This window comes from Alternaria alternata, assembly GCF_001642055.1.
Source record: "Alternaria alternata strain SRC1lrK2f unplaced genomic scaffold CC77scaffold_2, whole genome shotgun sequence".
Classification (NCBI taxonomy): domain Eukaryota; kingdom Fungi; phylum Ascomycota; class Dothideomycetes; order Pleosporales; family Pleosporaceae; genus Alternaria; species Alternaria alternata.
Window position 1 is genome coordinate 324,435 of NW_017306191.1, and position 18,850 is coordinate 343,284.

The 18,850-nt window shown below is 50.6% G+C and overlaps 12 protein-coding genes across 12 annotated transcripts; 5 read left to right on the forward strand and 7 right to left on the reverse strand.

The window, feature by feature from the left end:
• Positions 1–9: 9 nt before the first annotated feature.
• CC77DRAFT_297761 (hypothetical protein) lies at positions 10–343 on the reverse strand. Its single transcript, XM_018531114.1, has one exon. It carries the CDS (start codon positions 302–304, stop codon positions 44–46), a length of 261 nt encoding a protein of 86 aa, XP_018390447.1. The 5' UTR covers positions 305–343; the 3' UTR covers positions 10–43.
• Positions 344–599: 256 nt separating this feature from the next.
• CC77DRAFT_1016054 (hypothetical protein) lies at positions 600–1,934 on the forward strand. The gene is made up of 2 exons (XM_018524148.1): positions 600–870; positions 932–1,934. Exons 1-2 carry the CDS (start codon positions 734–736, stop codon positions 1,836–1,838), a joined length of 1,044 nt encoding a protein of 347 aa, XP_018390448.1. The 5' UTR covers positions 600–733; the 3' UTR covers positions 1,839–1,934.
• Positions 1,935–2,649: 715 nt separating this feature from the next.
• On the forward strand, positions 2,650–4,384 carry CC77DRAFT_1076160 (hypothetical protein; the record flags this gene model as incomplete). The annotated part of the gene is made up of 3 exons (XM_018529244.1): positions 2,650–2,854; positions 2,920–3,051; positions 3,120–4,384. 3 exons carry the CDS (start codon positions 2,650–2,652, stop codon positions 4,382–4,384), a joined length of 1,602 nt encoding a protein of 533 aa, XP_018390449.1.
• An 882-nt stretch (positions 4,385–5,266) lies between these two features.
• CC77DRAFT_1004700 (NAD(P)-binding protein) lies at positions 5,267–6,022 on the reverse strand (the record flags this gene model as incomplete). The annotated part of the gene is made up of 2 exons (XM_018523288.1): positions 5,267–5,492; positions 5,568–6,022. 2 exons carry the CDS (start codon positions 6,020–6,022, stop codon positions 5,267–5,269), a joined length of 681 nt encoding a protein of 226 aa, XP_018390450.1.
• A 462-nt stretch (positions 6,023–6,484) lies between these two features.
• On the reverse strand, positions 6,485–9,844 carry CC77DRAFT_1056843 (hypothetical protein; the record flags this gene model as incomplete). Its single annotated transcript, XM_018527944.1, has 1 exon — positions 6,485–9,844. The coding sequence occupies one exon, from the start codon at positions 9,842–9,844 to the stop codon at positions 6,485–6,487; it is 3,360 nt and encodes a 1,119-aa protein (XP_018390451.1).
• Positions 9,845–10,177: 333 nt separating this feature from the next.
• CC77DRAFT_1016055 (hypothetical protein) lies at positions 10,178–10,987 on the reverse strand. The gene is made up of 4 exons (XM_018524149.1): positions 10,854–10,987; positions 10,726–10,795; positions 10,620–10,678; positions 10,178–10,573 (listed from the first exon to the last, which is right to left on the reverse strand). Exons 1-4 carry the CDS (start codon positions 10,898–10,900, stop codon positions 10,516–10,518), a joined length of 234 nt encoding a protein of 77 aa, XP_018390452.1. The 5' UTR covers positions 10,901–10,987; the 3' UTR covers positions 10,178–10,515.
• Positions 10,988–11,029: 42 nt separating this feature from the next.
• Positions 11,030–12,374, reverse strand: CC77DRAFT_297779 (hypothetical protein). Its single transcript, XM_018531115.1, has one exon. It carries the CDS (start codon positions 12,075–12,077, stop codon positions 11,439–11,441), a length of 639 nt encoding a protein of 212 aa, XP_018390453.1. The 5' UTR covers positions 12,078–12,374; the 3' UTR covers positions 11,030–11,438.
• A 551-nt stretch (positions 12,375–12,925) lies between these two features.
• Positions 12,926–13,292, forward strand: CC77DRAFT_1056845 (hypothetical protein; the record flags this gene model as incomplete). The annotated part of the gene is made up of 2 exons (XM_018527945.1): positions 12,926–12,948; positions 13,001–13,292. The coding sequence occupies 2 exons, from the start codon at positions 12,926–12,928 to the stop codon at positions 13,290–13,292; spliced, it is 315 nt and encodes a 104-aa protein (XP_018390454.1).
• A 425-nt stretch (positions 13,293–13,717) lies between these two features.
• CC77DRAFT_1016058 (pseudouridylate synthase 3) lies at positions 13,718–15,837 on the forward strand. Its single transcript, XM_018524150.1, has one exon. It carries the CDS (start codon positions 13,878–13,880, stop codon positions 15,684–15,686), a length of 1,809 nt encoding a protein of 602 aa, XP_018390455.1. The 5' UTR covers positions 13,718–13,877; the 3' UTR covers positions 15,687–15,837.
• Positions 15,458–16,545, reverse strand: CC77DRAFT_1016059 (ubiquitin-like protein). Its single transcript, XM_018524151.1, has one exon. It carries the CDS (start codon positions 16,520–16,522, stop codon positions 15,899–15,901), a length of 624 nt encoding a protein of 207 aa, XP_018390456.1. The 5' UTR covers positions 16,523–16,545; the 3' UTR covers positions 15,458–15,898.
• Positions 16,546–16,918: 373 nt separating this feature from the next.
• Positions 16,919–17,728, forward strand: CC77DRAFT_297956 (hypothetical protein). The gene is made up of 3 exons (XM_018531117.1): positions 16,919–17,097; positions 17,155–17,221; positions 17,357–17,728. Exons 1-3 carry the CDS (start codon positions 16,983–16,985, stop codon positions 17,487–17,489), a joined length of 315 nt encoding a protein of 104 aa, XP_018390457.1. The 5' UTR covers positions 16,919–16,982; the 3' UTR covers positions 17,490–17,728.
• On the reverse strand, positions 17,685–18,490 carry CC77DRAFT_297844 (4A/4B type thioredoxin-like protein). The gene has a single exon (XM_018531116.1). The coding sequence runs from the start codon at positions 18,217–18,219 to the stop codon at positions 17,788–17,790; it is 432 nt and encodes a 143-aa protein (XP_018390458.1). The 5' UTR covers positions 18,220–18,490; the 3' UTR covers positions 17,685–17,787.
• Positions 18,491–18,850: the final 360 nt, after the last annotated feature.

Sequence of the window (18,850 nt, forward strand, 5' to 3'; positions counted from 1 at the left end):
CTTATACACTTCATAACACGGTATATGTGTTTATGCTTGTTGATTATGGAAAATCCATGAGCTCGAAATAGAGTCTCATCTGCTTCGCCGCGTGAAGGATGAGGTTCTCAAACGCAGGTGGAAAGAATCGGTCCAGGCGATGGGATAGATCACATTCCATCGTTTTTGACCAGATTTGAGATACAGTCATCTCGACTAGAAGGCGGTGTTGCTGGGCGCTAAATGCGAGGTTCCTTGGTATGTTACGGGCGCTGTGTGCGACGATCTTGGAAGTGGAGAGCAGGATCAAAGGAACAATAGACATCGTCTTGTGGTCCAATGGATGCTGTTGAACTTGTTTCGGGTGTAATAAGTGATCTGACAAGAGCAAGCGCCGTTTTCTAGACCTTGAAACACCTCGCCAGAAGCGTGCATCCGAGGTCTGCAAGGAGGTGGCTAAATTAAGTAAGGCGCGACGCACAGGTCGTACCACACCTGCACCTTGAGGTGATTTCTGCATTTTGGCGCGATCCCCCTTGTTCTATTTCCCTGTCTCACGTCGCCACTAATTGTGACTCTTTGCCACCATCATCTCTAGTGTGCTGCCTTCACTATCTAATCCGCCGACAGTTTTCGGCACAAGACGACCGCCCTACGTCCCTCTCTCCAATTGTAGAACTGTCTGCTTCATCTATATTCTGTTTTTTTTTTATAATAGCACATCAAATCCACTACCTCTGTCCGTCCGTTCAAGATGGGCTGCGCACTCTCATCCGTCCCGTCACTATGCCGTAAACTTACCAGCAACCAACTTCGTCCCAAGGAAGCGGTCAAACTCAATCCAGCGACGTTTGATCAGAATTTTGATACATTTCCAAGACTCCCATACGAGTAAGATGCCTCCTATCCTCAACAACCATTTAACATGGCACTGATCGTGGTATCGTTTCAGACTTCGACGACAGATATGGATTGAATGTCTGTTACAGGAGAGTCCGCGAGTGTACGCTCTACAATTTGACATCGCTCTTACGGATGAAGACAACGACACCGACATGTATAAGCGGCCCACAGATGTCAAATTTGCCCCTGCGATACCGGTCAATTATGGCGAAAACGAACTACGCAACCTCGTCACTGCCACCGATGCAAGTCGCAGGATTGGTTCAACTTGCCGAGAAGCCAGAGACGCCACAGCCTTCATTCTACCAGACGTGTTCGAGATGAAAGCCAACTCGAGACAGTGGGCGGGATATTCTCAAAAACCACACATATTGACTGGAAGTTTTCGATTCAACGCAAAGCGAGACATAATCGGAGTAGTTCACGCTTATAGCGAGGAACTAAGGTTTGTTCGGACATGGGCACGACGAGGCCACATACTTCCGAACGCCCAGATCATTCGACACTTAGCGCTCGACACATGCATGACTGAAGATTCACGCTTTCATGTCATTTGGTTGAAATGCCATTGTGGAAAGCCAGATTGTGTCGTCTGCTCTAGGGACCCATTGCTACAGTTTTTAAGACTGTTTCCGAACCTGATGTCATTTCATATCTTGCAATACTCTACCACCTGCATGGCAGATGAACGGAGTTCCGAGGTGGACGTGGAACCAGTGAGCTTATGCGATTGTAATAATAGTGGAAAAGGGATCGATCACGACTGGCCCATCTTCAGGGGCATGCCTGATAACTCGTATTTCGTCTCCTACACAGAAGACGGTGGTTGCTCGTATCCCGAGCTACCGCGACTGGCATATGATAGAAACCCATGGGGTTCGCGATGGCCATATTATGATACGCTGAAGGATTTCGACATTCAAATACTCAGGCGCGTGAAATTAAGCGGAACATGATCAACAGTAGCCCCTTCTCGGTTCCCAAATGGTCTTACGTCTAGAACACATCAAAATGTCAATGAATTTGTGAGCTTTCGCAGAGCCTTCGCCGCTTCGTTTCATATCGAGAAATAACGATTACCAGCCCAAGAAACTTCAGAGTAACATTTTGAATTGAGTCTTGTAGACTAAGCGTTATTTTTAACTTTGAATTTCATGGTGCATGTACCAGTCAGCACTATCTTGAGTACAGAAATGTCAGCATGCACAGTATTGACGCGCGCTTCCAGTTTCATATCAGTGCTTAACAATCCCACGGTACCTGAACCTTGGATTGATTCGGATGACCATACCTCAGATATGTCTTTCTAATCTTCGACTTGGCTGGGTATATTGGAGCAAGAAGGCCAAGAACGTCTGCGGATCCTTCCGGGCCTCAAAAACAATATTGCCTACTACTAAGATTACCGAATTTGAAGACTACGCCGAGGTTGAATCATGTTTCAAGGCCTTTGCAACGCATTCAGAATCTTAGAAATCATGTTTTGATCTCAGACAGCACAGCCCATTTCGCGGATAAGCCACTATTTATCGCTACGCCAAGCACTGTGAAGAGTGCAGAGAGACATCATCAAATTTAAGGTGTGAATATTTAATAGCTTCCTCAGTAGAGGATAGTGTGACAGAACAACACTTTCACAGCATCAACAACGTCGGAGCATTCAGTTTCACATTTTTTCATTTCCGGTCGACAATTCTCTGCCTATACTCCGTCTCTTCTTCGTTATTGCATCCTCATCAAATCGTTCCTTTTGTTAAGCTATTCATTATGGCCTTCGCAGCTGCTATGGGAGTCGATTTCGCCATCTCGGGCATCACCATGGCTGCTGCATTAGCACCTGTCGAGGAAAAGCCAGTAGCCCGTATAGGTGTTGGTTCCACAATGCTTGGTGCAACGGAGGATGCTCGTACCAATGGCGTTATGCCAAATCTTTACTTATACGATGTTCATGGCAAAATGTTTGCAAAGCACGGTATGTTTTGATCGGTTCAGCAGTCTACCTCATGGCAATCAGGGCTAATCTAAGGGTCCACACAGAATCAGGAGATCTCATTGAGGACGGAGTGAACAAGCAAAATGACTTCATTATCATAGATGGAGCAGAAAAGACGGCCGAGCCAGAGTACCTTACGATTCAGGCCCGGTCTGACGATGCTACCTGCGTTACTTGTACGTTTCTTCCTCTTTGCTCAATCAGGAGAACTAATCGCCTGACTCTTTAGATGTGACCGTGACAGGTGCTTCGGGCGCCCAGCGAACCTGGCACGCCGGTTATGTGAAAACTTGCCAGGAGCAGGGCGGTGGAAGTTTCTATTATCCTTCACCCAACACGGTCCCTGACACAGATTTTCGACCGGGTTGTGTTTGGCTCAGCAACGACGACCGCTTCATGCAAGCCATCTCCGTTCACCTCCCGAGCTTTGGCTTCCCTGAGGAAAGTCTGGCTGAGCAAACCGCAGAGCAGTTCAAAGATTACCCCCAAACGCTCTGTCAGGCTCCAGGCCGAATGTCTCTCTACAAAACTTTTGACGGCGAGCAACCGCAGTGCATCCCGTACTACGATAAGATCCTGGAAAAGTTCAAGGAAGCTGATGTGGACGAAGAAAAGGGCATAAACGAAGGCTTCGATAAGGACTTCCAGGCTGTGGTAGACGGACATACACTGCCACCACGAAAGTTCTTCTTCAAACCCTCCCGCAAAGCTATTTCCCGTGAACGCACCTGCGACTATTCTAAACACAAGCTGTTTAACCAAGAGATTCAACCTGGCAAATCACCCGTGGAAGATTCGCCCCAAGCTCGCAAAGAAAAAGAAGCAGCAGAGAAGAAGAAACAGGAGGACGCAGCAGCCGCTGACCGAGCAGCAGCGGGAGAACAGGCGCGCAAAGACGTGGAAGACCAATTGAACGAGCAAGGACAGAATCCCAATGGAGCACTACCAGGTACCGGCAGTTTTGGCGGCGTTGCGGGATTGATACCAGCTGATCAGGCGGGCAAACCCGTGGATCCAGCGGAGGCAGCGAAGAATTTGGAGGAGTTCAAAGAGGAGCAGGCAGAGAATCCGCCCAAGCCTGCACCAGCAAGTACGGCTCCGACGAGCCAGCCGACCGGTGATCCAACTGCTGAGCCTATCATTGATATTAAGCGCCGGGGCACGCGCTCACTTCAACAGGGGCAGCAGGATGAGAAGATCAAGGAGATGCTGACGAGACGCGAACAGCTTCGCTTCAAGGGAGACTACTGTGTCGATCAGTTGAGGATCAGTCACCATGTGGAGCACAGTGCAAGCGAGTTGTGTGCGATGGATCGCTCATGGGGCCCGGATTTTGTTTCGGTGGTGGAAGGCTTGTATTGCGATATGTGCGAGAGAGATTTGTATCCGCTTTGCGCAAATGAGCATCAGACTAACTGCTTCAATGTCGATGAGAGAACTTTGAGGAGTTCAGAGAGCTCAAGGCAGAGCGTTAAGAAATATATTAGTGTAGAGGTATGGCGCGTATGAACATGTCGCAGACTAGAAAGTAGGATACAACGCGACTTCTAGAATGTAGGTAGATACAGCAGAGTAGTTTATGCAATGACCATGGAATCTCTGCAGGCGCTCACCAAGCTATCCTTTCCCCAATGCAAATTTGTCAGCAATCCGCGCAAAATCCGCCTAGCCACCTAATCCGCCTCACGATATATTTGTCAACATCGCCATGCAGAGGCAACTCGGGATCACCAAGTTCGTCGACTGCCTGCACAAACTGCCTGAGGGTGGAAGCATAGAGCAATTAAAGCTTGACCGCCAGCATTGTTGTGAGATTGAGCAAAAGCTTGCCGCTCGGCAGTCAGCTCTCTATGTGGCGTCGTCTTATAGTTTTGCAAAAGTCTTCCTACATGCGTAGACGTGTCCCCTGGATGACTTAGTTCTGATTAGGGACGGTTGAAATAACAATTCATTCCCTTTGTGCTGCAGTCGTGCTTGCGCTCTTGTTAGCTGAGCTGTGAGCCAAGTTGGGCCCAAGAATAGTAGAGGTGTGCTAGATAGCGTTTAGATTGCTCTGAGATAACTTCCATTCGAGCACCCTGCATACATACTTTCTGAGTAGCTAGAGAATCACTGTGTGATTGTCTTACCCTCTTCTATTGCCATTCATGCTGAGAGTGCAATATGCGACTTTTCTGCTCAAGGTTATCAGAGACTAAACATCCTCTAATCGCTGGTATCGATACTATCCACACCAGTAACCTCATACGTCTCCCATGTCCTTGAACCCAACAAGTTCATTGCTCATGACCCACAGCCTCTCCTCGCCCTCAGGGTCATATGTCCATTCTACGTACCCGGATTTCATGGGCCTCCATCCCTCTTGTACTGGCTTACTTATTTCGCAGTTATTCAGATACAAACCTCTCTCCCCTCCCACGCGTGCGCCACAGCTGCCCACACCGTGGTAGCAGCACCCTGCTCTGGAGTTTTTCGCGTGGCGGCCAACACAGGATCCTTGGCATAGGCATGCTCTGGGTGATATTCGCCGTGACGGAGCTGGAAGTTGTCGAGCTTGGGGGGGAAATAGCGATGTGCCATTGATGCTACGCTGACTACGCGTGAGCGGAAATTGGGCCTGGTGGAGGCAAGAAGCGCAGGTTTAACGAGCTGGAAGACCAAAAAGTGCGCGAGGTGGCAGGTGCCCACCTACAGTTCAAACCCATCTTTAGTGGTGCCTTCAGGACAGGACATGATACCGGCGTTGTTGATAAGGATGTTAAGTTGGTTGTTACTGGCAGCCAGAAATTCGGCGGCGAATTTGCGAACAGATGCGAGGGAGTTGAGGTCAAGGTGGGAGAGCTCGACCTTGCCAGGCTCAAGGATGTCGCCAAGGGCTTTTTTGCCCTTTTCGAGATCACGGACTGTAGCAAAAATGCGCGCGCCAGTCAACTTGAGGGCGCGGACGGTCTCAATCCCTATACCAGAGCTGCAGCCAGTAATCAAAATGGTCTTTCCAACAAGCTTGCCATTCAGACCCTCATCTTTGATAATTTGCTCCGCAGTTGGGCGTGCATCGCCGGGGCCCTTAGGATTCGCGTGGACAGAAGCGTAACGCGTAAACTCGGGAGAGCTGTATTGAGCTGGGTCAAAAGCTGGGAAGGGCATGTTGCTGGACATGTGCAAAATCACTGAACTTCAGAAATAAGAGACGTTGAGTTTGAATGTAAGAAGTATGATCGGTAGACTTGATACTGCGACTTGAATTGACAGTGAGGGAATGAAGACGTCTTATATAGTACATTAGCTCGGTAGATATTCGGAGGCTGCTGCCATAATGCCACGGCCAAGAGTAGAGTTCAACAAAAGATTCTCAAGTGAAAACAGTTTCAAAACATGTCGATTTCGACCTGGGGATGGGCAGATTCCCGTTCAGATTCTGATTAGATTGTTCCTTACTTCATCGGACGTGCACTTGATTATCATATGGGCCGGAGTTTTCGGAGTTAGGGCGGACTTGTTTGTGCAACAATCGTAGGTAGCCAAGACGCTTCGTTGTCTTAGCTAGCCAAAGACTAACCGTCTTCTCGAATGTCCAATGCTCAGTCTACCGATACCAATTTTCATCTCTCAAACCTTTCTGCCTTGCCTTGCCTTGCCTGCAGCCTTAGTTTTATCTTCCACCACTTTGCTCTCTTCTCTTCGCGCGGTTTTGCTCTGATTTTCCATCGCGGACGCATGACGCGTTTTACGTACAGAAGGCTGGTTTGATGGCCCGGAAGTAGCCGTAGCTACTGAGGTAGACCTTTTGGCCTTGCCTTTCGCTGTGATATCAGATACGAAGGGTAACGCTTCTTCATGCTCTTTCATATCCGCCTTTGTTTTACTACAAGTGGTCTTCGCTTTACGCTTCGGGGGTACCCTGGCCTTCGGGGCGGATACTGGTTTTGACACCAGAGGAGTGGGCGCTGCAGAACTGACAGCTGCCTTACACCCTGCCCGTGTTCGTGGTGTTCGTGAGCCTTTTGGAGATGGCTTGAAACCGTATTTGTTCGTGGCTGGTGCGGCTTTAGGGGAAGCAACACTAGATGCTGGTGTATCCTTGCGAGAGTTCATTCGACTGAGCGATTGATTGCCCAGCATTGAGGACTTTCTCTCAAGCTTGGGCTTCTTACTAACTGGGACGGAAGTATCGGAGTAGTCTTCATCAGCTTCATCATCTTTGTAAGGCGTCTCAATGGTCTCTTGTGCGTCCTCGAAGTGGATATCTTGCTCTTCTGAAAGGTCTTCAACGTCTCCAGGCTCGCTAATTCCAGACGATGAATCATCATCGCGTGAACCACTATTATCTCTAACAGGATTATTTTCGGCCGCCGGCGTGATGTCCCCGTTCTGGTTAACGTTCCGTGTTCTTGTTGCTCTGCGAGCGTTCGTGAAGAGTCCTCTTGGAGGCGCGGTAAGTTCTGGTAATGGAGCAGGCTTTGCTGTGTCTATCTCGGATGCTGGGAATAAACCTTCCTCTTCCTCTTCGTCTTCCATAGGTTCATTCTTTTGTCTCCTTGCAGGACGAGCATCGGGACGCTCCATGATAACCATTGCTAATGCTTTGGAGTTCTCTTGCTTCTCCATCAGCTCTGGAGTAGCTTTAGGTTCTGCCATGGGAGGTTTGTCCATCTTCAGGGTACTAACAGTAGCACCGCTACCTTCAACAGAGACGAATAAGTCGTGGTCGTTGCCATGAACGGCTGGTGATTGTTCGAAAGCGTTCGCACGTGGCCTGAGCTTACCCAGTGTGTCCAGCTTGAAAAGCTGCCGTGAGATAGGTATCATGTCTCGCTTCGCGTTCGAAGGGCGATCTCGGTATTGAGTTGAGCTGAGACCTTGAAGCTCACGGTGGGAGACATTTTGTCTGGATTTTGATATGCTGGGGACTTCTTCAACTGGAGGAACGTACTTGCTGGGTGTCACTGGAACCTCAACGTCGCTGTAGTGCCCTTCCATATCGGCATCGTTGCCTTCGTGATCAGAACATCGCATCTCCGTATCACTACTCAAAATCATGCTCTGCGATTCTTCATCCGCCTCGTCCATAGAAGTGATCTCCTTCTCTGCATTGACCGCACCACGTCTGATCTTCGCGAACGATGGCGCGGGTTTGAATTTCAGCTCTTCGAACGCCTTACTCCGCTCCTTGACGGCGCTAGGACGTGGCTCCGCAGGCGTACCTCTCCTCGCCTTCTTCCTCGGTGGGGCGTCTGAGTCTGTCTCTGATGCGTTCTTGGTCGTGTTTGACGATTTAGAGCGTTTGCGAATGGTTCGACCTTCTGGTGCTGGAGTCGGCGTTGGAGAGCCTAGAGGTAATGTGGATGGCAGTGGAGAATATATATCCTTGGCCCTGTCTTGATCTCCAATAGACGAACTGCCTTCTACGAGACCGTTCTCAGGTATCCAATCGGCAGTTTTGCTTCTTTCTAGGTCGGATATAATAACCTGGTCTTCGGCTCTCGCGTCAGGCGGTTCGACCTTGGATGGAGACAGAAGATTCGACGGCCTCTGAGCTAGCTGTGTCGCAGATGTATTCTGTTTGCTTGTAGATGCTTCAGCAGTTATTGGCCCTAACCCTTCATCACCTAGTGCATCATGTTGAGACGCGAAGAGTAGTGGCGGCAAAGATGCGTTTTCCTTGGATTGCTGGGCTGGTAACGGGGCCGCTAGCTGTGAACTATGTCGCATAGACACCTCGTCGCTGATGATCTCCGGAGATGGCTTGAAGGAGTGAATATTTCGATCACGGTATTCCGATGGTAAAAGCTCGGCAAGACCAACGGGAGATATGTTGTCAGCTGCATCTCGTAGCTGCGTTTGCCTAGGCCCATCAACGTTCTCTTCCCTCCGCGATAGTACCTTAGGAGATTCTGGTGAACCAGTTGAATCGCCCTCACTCAGCGCCGAGGAACTGGCTTGACTGACAGTCGTATGTTCAGGTCTAATTTCCGGCGCATCGCTGATGGGTGTGTCTCTCTTCGGTACGTCAGACGCCTTGACGATTTGTGCGGGAACCTCCAAGTCTGATCCGTGTGCAGTGTGGATACCGTGGTATGAAGAAGCTGGCGAATAAAGAACGGTCGAGGCCTTGACTCCGTTGTTGTGGTTTGGGCTGGCACAAGGTTTCGCCTCGGCCGCGATGCCACCTGCAAAATGCTTTTCTTGGCAGGCCGCCGGCTCAGGCATCATAACTGTCCCTTGTTCTGCAGTAATCCCGCCTTCAATCCTAGAACTGATATCACCACATCTAGCGGCAGTGGCGATCGATACGCCGTCAATGTCCATGTAATCTTGGGCCGCAACATGTTGTCCATCGTCGATACGCGAATTTAATCCAACATGCTCGGTAGATGGAAGCGATACAACAGTCTCGGTGACTTCGGTGACAGGCGCGATATCGTTCACTAATGGCAGGTCCTCTGAGTCGAAAGCTCGATCTTCCGGTCGGTCGTTCGGTAGGTGTGTTCTTTCACGTGCGTGCGCAGAGTCGCCGTTGAAGAGATCACAGTCTTTGTCTTGACCGATTGGGCACAATGTGCCAGCGACACTGTCAAATTCTTCCTCATCATGAACTTCGCTATCCGATTTACCAGGATTCTGCAGACCCTCTTTACCATTGGACCAATCGAAGTCTTCAATTTGCCGTAAGCCTTCCTGCCAACTGTCTGCGAGCGGGCTGCTGTATGCGTAGTAGTCCGGCGGGTGCGCCTGGTTGTTGATTCGGCCATCGGCGTAAACAATCGGCGCGTCGTTTGTGTAACCTAGCTCCTCCAAAGACCAGACTACCACGTCTTTAGTGTCCAACATCTCGTGGCCAATCTTTCCGGAGAAAACTTCGTAATCGACCAGCTCACCGAAGAACTCCGTGCTATAAGCTAAAGTAGAGGGTAGGTTCGGGTTGTTAAAGACGGCAAAAGATTCCTCTGAATCGTATTCCAAGTTCATGCTGTGGTGGAGGAGTAGATACGCGCAGCTGTTACGTAAACAAACTGATCTCAAAGCGACAATCGTGCAAGCGGTGTTTTGTCGACCTGGGACCTCTTGCTCTTTCACGCGTCCAAAACAAGGTATTGCTGCCAGTGGAAACAGGCGCTTCTTTCCGCTAGCTTTCCATTATCGATCCGATCTTCGCATGCGCTCTTGGTTCTGTGACTGTTGAAATAAGTTGAAAGTGCAGCGCTGGACATCAGCAAGGTAATCGTGTGTTGTGGGCGGCAAAGAACGTCACAATTCCACAGTGTGCTATCGCGAGACCTAATTTGGAAAACTCAAAAAGTTTTTCGCTTGTCAACGTTAGGTCTCAAAGTGAAGGTGAGTAAGTGAGAGCAACGCGTCCTGACGTGTTGACGTGGTACGGTGTGCCTAGCCGAGCAGACCACGGGAAGTGTATCATGCCTCACCATATATGTCACCAAAAGAAAGTTGAAATCGTGTACGTATATATTAGTTTGGTTAGGTCTCCAGTTGCTGGTGGGTATCATGTTCAAGTCCCCAGCGCCTCACCAGTCTTCCAACTCTTGCTCGGCCAAAGGTGATATTATGTGCAAAGTAGGTGTTGGTGAAGAATTTGTAGTTTAGGAAAGTCGCATATGCTATGTTGTATCGCTTGAGGCTCGTCATATAGGTATCGCATTACTGATTGAGTTGCCCGTGTCCACGGGCAGGGCCAATACGCTGCTGTGGTCAGTGCTGAATCTACAGATGTGTACGAAAAACTCACCTCTTTCCCGTATCAGTTGCGCAGCAGCAGCAGAGCAGTGACGCAGGCCAACAGAAGATCTAAGAAATATGAGTAATTGATCGCGCGCGATGGAGGTAATACCTACAGCCATGCCCACTGTGACTACGAAGCCGATAGTAGGTCCAATGACCTTACAATGACATGGGTTCTGGTCACTTTTCGAGTGTCCATAGTTAGCATAACGCGTAAGCTTTGGGCCGGCGAGTTACATACGTTCCACACTGGAAGCACACGATCGGAAGAGGCACGAAGTCGCACATGTTGACAAAAGAAGAATAGCAAAAAAGATGGAAATAGCCTCTTCTTTCTTAGCGATAGTAGATGCGAGATGAAGTTCTGGACGTTGCCAAGTGAGGAGATGCGGAGTGGAGATAAAGACGTGGGAAGGCTGAAGTTGTGATGCTTGTTGTCGCGCTAGCCTACGTCATCTCCGGGCGATCGCGAATCGGAGACACGCGTCAGCCACATCGTGCTTCTTCAATTCGATCCTTCGCATTCAACAACGCTTAGACCTGTCTAGCAAATGCAGCTATGTACAAGATGCGTTTCCATGAACTTGTTTTCGGACACTTTTTCTGACCAATGACTGGCAAGTGCCTGGTCTGTATGAAGATCGGGAACAAGAGCGCGGCCAGCTTGTGAGCATGGCCCGCGTGCTCGGGCTTGTTTGGTCTTGTCTCCAAGACCTTTGTTGCGAACGCGCCGAAACGCAGAGTGTGGACGCCAAAATCAGGATCTGACGACTGCTTGCAGCCCAGTTCAAGACTCGCGCAAACCATCAAGAAGCGCTATCAACGATCAGCCCTCTATCTCTTCACGTACCAATTCCAGCTCGACAGTTCTTTGGCCTTCTTGAATCTTGCCCTTCAGGCCATCGTTATACTTGTCGAAACAAAGCCTCCACAGCCCCGGCTCGCCCTCGGTCTCAACCGCAATAAACCCCTCCCAACCCTCGAAAATATACCGCCTCTCCCCGTTCGAGCAAAATCGGGCATCCCAAGGACCTGCTTGGCCCTCTTCTGCATCAACACGAAGTCCATGGCTAAGCTGGAAGATGTCCGAGTCGGTGTCTAGATATACCCAATTGAGCTGTGGCGGATCATTTGAGATGGTAGATACAATGCCTTCGTAATCCTTCTTTGGGAAAGGCAGATAGTATCCGGTGAACGGGTGATGTGCCGGTCCTTCGTATGTCGATAGCTCAACGTACAGTCGCCCTCCACAAAGTACGATTCGACTATTCTTGAACAACTCTTTGCGGTCTTCTGGCGTCCTCGCAGTCGCTCGGCATCGCATGTGGCACCTCTCGCCCTTCCAGTCGTCATCTCCGTCGGCAGCGGCATCGTTCTTCGCGTTCTCGGTTTGACTCTGTAGGGCGAGAACGGATGTCGCGGTCAAGGGAACTGTTCCCACAAGAGCCAGCAGGCCGAAGACCATCTTTCAAGGTTTACAGATAGTGGTAATAGTAACCCGAAACGATCATGGGGGTTGTGACTTGTTGTATAGTTACCAAGGTATAGCGTGTGCTAGCTGATCAGGCCTCACTACTTAGGTATCTATCGCAAACCCCACATCACGACGCCAGAAAAAGAAAAGCTACCATACGCACCTAGATCATCTCGCGTAGAAGCCCATGACGAAAATCAAAATACGATTCTAATGTGGCTGCATATATGGAGTGCAGAAGCCAATCAGAAAGCTAGTGGGCGGATGGCTTCCGGTTCCCGCTCCACTTAGCTCCAAGATGATCGACATGATCGATAGTGAATGCCGGGGCCAATGACGAACAACAAACCCCATACGGCTGATCTGTGGAAATTCATGAGTTGCGACGCTGCTTTGGGCGAGACGCGATGACCCTTTTGAGAAATTGTAGTCGAAGCTACAGCATTAGCTGACAACTTCACGCATCTCCTGCATTAGAGCCATGGGTAAACTTGAATCGCATGCAAGCTCATGGCCAATCCAACACTCATACTCGTGGGGATCACCTCGCCGACCCGTAGATCGATGATGCAGCTTCGGCTGGTGGATGCGGGCACTTCGGACGTGTCCGTCTAGTACTTTGCGTCGGGAAGTTTATCAATCAACGTATGCTCGCTCAGTGCTTGCAACTTTCCCATTCAAACCCCTTGATAGCGAAGACGTGAGAGCTGGCGTGGTCAGCACAACTCCCGCATCGCAGGAAAGCGACAATACCGCAATTAACTTTACCCCCACCACAACCTCAACTCACACCTCCCCAAACCCCGGACAGCGAGATCGCTCCAGAATCAGAGTTCAAAATGGCGGACAACCTAACAAAAAAGTGGGTGTTTGACGCTTTCAAAACCTCTTGCCACATTCTAATTCACGACCAGCTTGAGCGACACCGCCTCCAACGCAACCGGCGGCCGTGAGGGAGGACCTGGCGAAACAATCGGTAAACTAGGCAACACCGCCACCTCCACAGTATCCCCAAAGAACAAGAAGAAGTCGAAGAAGGGAGGCAACAGCAATGATGAAGAGGATGAAGAAGCGAACGAGGGCTTCGGTCTTGATAATGGATCAGATGTAAAAGGCAGCCTAAAGGTGCATATCAAGTTGGATCTGGAAGCCGACATTAAGGTCTATGCGAGAATTAGGGGAGATATTGCTATTGGGATCTTGTAAGAAAAACATGATACAACAAGTACTGTTCTCATAGAATTGTGACGTGGACGTTTAGACCCTCGGCTGTGATCATGCTCAGCGCGCGATTAATACAAGTGACTGTACCTCATAGCGTCGTTTCCTTCGTCAACATGAGGTTGTATCGCGCAGTGTAGACCTGAAAATTTCAGTGACAAGACTAAGGCGTGAGTATCGTGGAGTGTAAAAGTGGGCACTCGGCGGGGACAGTGCAGGCAAGCACAACGTCAGTCATTCGGGTCGGTATTCTACCCATCGTGAGATAAAGACTGCAAGATCAGGTAAGATCGCAGACGCAGTTGACTGATGGATGTGCGATGCAACGATCTACCCAACCTTTCCTGCCTCGGCTAGACGCGCTGGACCCTGAACGTCAGGCCGCATACCAAAAATAATGCTGAGAGTCATCCACAATGTAGTCGAACAATGCGCGGGCCGCTACCCCACGCCTTTCCAGAATTCCAACGGTCACTGCATCGATTGTTCTGTTCGCGCCGCAGCTTTCACAAGCTTTCGAGAGTTCCACGACGCGTACAATTTCGGGAAGCGCATGGGAGAAGAGGGAACATGGCGGGGTATGAAGAATGGTCACAACAGCAGTTGATTGCCAGGATACAGGAGCTGGAGAAGCAGATAGGAGGGGACGCACAAAGAGTTGCCGAATTGAACTCATCCCCGACAAGCGAACCGACGCCCGCGCCTACAGAACCGCTCAAGCCATGGGAATTGCGCACAGCCCGCAAGGCACCGCCGAAAGCCTTTGATGCTTCGAAATACAGCACACGGTTAATCGCACTGAAGTTTGCCTACCTAGGACAGAAGTACAACGGCTTCGAGCATCACAAAAACAACACCACACCATTACCTACAATTGAGGAGGAGGTCTGGAAAGCACTGGTCAAGACACGTTTGATAAATCCGATACCGACGGGCGGCGACGAAAGAAGATATGAGAGAATTGATAGGAAAACTTTTGCAAAATGGGATCGGGAAGGTGCTGATGTAAACTGGGACGGCTGCGAATACTCCAAATGCGGACGGACGGATCGGGGCGTGAGCGCTTTCGGGCAGGTCATTGGAGTGAGGGTCAGGAGCAACAAGCCATTGCCAAAGGTTTCTGAGCCTGTACAGGATGCCGAAGGCGGAAAAGAAGCGGACGATGAAGAATCAGCGTCATTATCAGACGACGTCCAAGACACGCCACAAAAGCCGTTCAACGATCTTACCGACGAACTCCCATATATCCAGCTTCTGAATCGTGTGCTACCCCCGGACATTCGTGTTTATGCGTGGTGCCCAAACCCGCCAGAAGACTTCAGCGCTCGCTTCTCTTGCAAAGAACGGCGGTACAAGTACTTCTTCACCAACCCTTGCTTCGCACCTGTACCTGGATCCTCTGGGCAATACAAGACCAACACCAACTACAACAACTCCAAACCCGTAGCTACCGAAAACCAAGAGACAATGCGCGAAGGCTGGCTCGACATCGAAGCCATGCGAAAAGCCTGCAAGTCGCTAGTCGGCCTCCACGATTTCCGCAATTTCTGCAAAATCGACGCAAGCAAACAACTCACAAACTTCCAAAGACGCATCTTCCACGCCGACATTGAAGAAGTGTCCTCACTGTCCGTGCCAGGCTTCCTCTCCCACCCCGCTCTCTCTGCGCCCTACACCAACGGAGAGCAACCAAAACTATACTCATTCACTCTTCACGGCTCCGCCTTCCTCTGGCACCAAGTCCGCTCCTTAGTCGCTATTCTCTTCCTGGTAGGCCAAGGTCTCGAGTCACCGTCCCTAGTCCCCCAACTCCTCGACATCACCGCCAACCCTCAACGACCAAAATACGAAATGGCATCGGACGCCCCACTCGTTCTCTGGGACTGCATCTTCCCGCATGCACACGAAGTCCGCAGCACCGAGGAGCGAGAACACGGCTACCAAGACCGACTCGAATGGATCTACATTGGCGACGAAGGAGGCAGCGAGCCCAAAGCCAGAGGAATAGCCAAAGGAGGGGGCCCTGCTACCATTGGTCGCGGAAAATGGGGTCGCGGCGGTGTCATTGACGATGTCTGGGAGGTGTGGCGGGGGAACAAAATCCATGAGACGCTTTCGGGGCTTTTGCTCGATAAGATTGCAAATTTGGGACAGTCGACGCTGGATGCGGAGGTGCCGGCTGAGCAACAGAGTATTGGGATAGCGAGGGGTGGCCCGAGGGTGTTTGATGGAGGGGATCTGGGCAGGGCCAAGGGAAATTATATGCCTGTGTTGCAGAGGGAGAGGCAGGAAAGTGTAGAGGTGGTGAATGAGAAATACAGAGTGAGGAGGGGCATTCCTGATCGTATTCAGGCGAAGGATGATGATGGGGATGAATAGGTGCTGGAGGGGTGAGACGCACGAGGGATTAGTCGGTATACAGGCCCTGCGGCTGGAATATCCGTATGCTGAATCGAGTAAGAAACACTTTATTGGGTATCATAATCTGTCGCAGTTTTTCCATGTAGCTTTGCGTTATACATGCTCCGATACACACTTCGTCCCCAACCTTTTGCATGCCAATACACCCATATGTGGTCCCCCCTCCCACCTCAATCCCCGGTATTCAACTCCAAATCAATCTGCACACCGTTGCTAATCGCATAATCTGCACACGTGAGATTATCATGAAACGGCCTCTCACCCTGCCTCTTCAGCATAATCTCATGCACCGGTCGCCCAATCTTTGCAGCAACCATGGCTTTCAACAGCTTGATGGGGTCGCTGGGGAGGCAGGGGACTTGTGTCTTGGTGCCTAGACGGTCGTTGATAGTGACGAGAATCATGGGCTCAGAGGGTGCAGCAGGAGCCGCAGGAGCAGCAGCAGCGGATTTCTTTTCTTTTGGTTTGCTGTCGCGGTTCGAGTCGCGTGGTTTGCGGTCGCGCGAGCGGGAGCGCCGACGGCGCTCACGGCTCGAGTCTCGTCGTCTGTCGCGCGACGTATCTCGGGGACGGCGATGATCGCGCTCTCGGTCGTCATCGCGTCTTCGGTCGCGGTCCGAGTAATCTCGCGGTCGCCTCTCTCGGTCTCGGTCTCGGTCGTCGCGTCGTCTGTCTGGGTCGCGACGCTCGCGGTCGCCTTTGAACTTGAGGTTGCTGAAGTTCTTGGGTTTACGTGGACCGGGGGATCTCCGGGGAGAGCGAGAGCGATCGCGGTCTGTTTTGGAAGAGTCCATCGTGACGGGCTTTACTCGAGAGGTTTGTGGTGCAAGGAGGAAGGTGGAATGGAGGTAAGCTCGTGTGAGGCAGCTTGGTAGAAAACGTGACAATCTTATCGATAAGAAGCATGCTGAGCGCGTCATCCCGTTCCCCAGGCTTTCTCCCACCCCCACATTCCGCTGTCCATAGTTTCGATCCTCTAGCGAGGCTTGCTTATATTCCAACACCATGTTGACAATCATTGACCGCTTGAACTCTCCGCCGGCGCAAACATTCCACGTGCTGCAGCCAACGTCGTCAACAATCACGTACACTGTCTCGACGCGTCCTGTTCCCAAAACACTACCCGCGCTCGTAGGGTACTATGCGGGGATATTGTTGAGAGTCTCACTAGGCTTCATAAGCATACTATCGCTATGGTCAAAGTTCTGCGTCACGAATGAAGCTCAATACGACCCAACTCTAAGACTATGGAAAATGGGACATGGTGTGGAAGCGCACCTCGTCAGGCTCACAGAAGCTTGCCAATGGCGATACTTGATACCTACTGCATGTATCATGCTCTTTCTGGTTTTTCGCCGCAACTACACAGGTACCTCGCTCCCCTGACGCCATCTTCTGGTCTCTAAGCTAAGGCAATCTACAGAAGAATCCCTCACCATACTCCGCGGCCTCGGTGTCCAGACCTCGACTACATCTTTGACGTATCTCCAGACGCCCACCACGCGCTTTATACCCACCACGAGCATACAGGACGTTTTCATACACGAGGCGTTCAAGGGATTCGAAGTGAGATTTTATCTCATGGTAGTAGTGGAGGACGAGGAAAAGGTCGTCGTTGTGTTTCCGAGATTGCTACCGAGAAGAGAAACGCTAGAGATCGTTTGGAGGGGCGTAAGAGGAGGATTGTGGGAAGACAGCATGAAGAGTGCAGACCGGGAAAAGAACGTTGAGAGCAAAGCAGCGGGGACGGTAGAATCGTAACATGAATAAAGTGCTCCAATATATGTCGTAACAACCACATGATTAGAACCTCGTCCGCGTCCTACACATGCTCTGAGGGTTTGCGTAAGCCTCCTCATTGAGCTGCCGTAACATTGTATCCATACCTTCAGCTTCGCTACACTTTTACAAGCATCAGAGCTCCCCGTTTACAACAGTCCATCCGGGTGCTCTAGCCTCGTGGTAGGAATCACGCCTGCTCTGGTCTTTTTGGTATCAATCTCGTCCTATCCAAACCCCAATACGCCATATATCCAGACCCATACCCGTGCCCAATTTTCTAGTACCTATACCTAGTACTGTAGTCCTTCGGCGACACAACCAGACCTCTACCCTTCTTCGCCCCCCGATATACCGTCTCAATGATATCAATAAACTCCTGCTTATCCTCCAACACCCAGTTCAGCTTGTTATTATTTCCCGTTCCAAAATCACACATCATGTGTTTGTTACGGAAGAAGAACATGACAGTGCAAGGATCGTACAGCTCGTACATGGCCTTGAAATCGGGGACTTCGTCGAGATCGCAGAGGTAGATGGCGCAAAAGTTCTTTACACGGTCGGCGATCTTGTAGAGTACCTCGTCTTGCGACATGCAGTCGGGGTCCGAGTCCCGGCCGAAGCGGATCAGAACTAGGCGGTCCTCCTCGCTGAGGATGGCTTGGTCGACGTGCCATCCTGTGCGCAGGTGGGGGAGGACTACGGAACCCATGGTGGGTGGGTGGGTATGCGCGCGCGCGTGGAGTTTGGGTTGGAGGTGGGTGGCGGTGGAGGATAAGAGGTCAGAGTATGTGGGGTTGACGACTCGATACGGCGCGTGGATGTGTGCTTGATGCGATCGTAGGATAGGAATGGGCTATGCGTCAAAGATATTCGTATTGTTATGTATGCGCAAGTGTCGAATAAATAAATGGGTGTGCTGAAAGACAGTTGCGTGAGGCAGCTATCGCGCCCGTGATCTAGAAAGTTCGGGACATCCCGAGATCGCCCCACCATTCCAAAGTTGTGTTCCTCCTCAACCTCGACCTACAAATCTTCTACACTTCTCAACTAACTTGTTACTACCCACTACTCCTGTAGCCTTCTACCAACTGGTATCGGACTAATGATATCGCTCTGTCATCGCCCCATCTTGTTGGGTAGCAGCAGACAGTCTTCGTATGCGGAATCGCACAAGAAAGAACATCTAGCATGCTTTACTGTATGGTGCCACTTTTACGAGGAAGCATGCACGTAAGACGCCTAGTTCACTGTCCTTAGCAGCCGATCATCTCTCCAACGCTATTTCTGTGTCTTCGGAACATCGTTCGGGTAGCTCTGCCTGTCAGAGAATGAGCTGATCA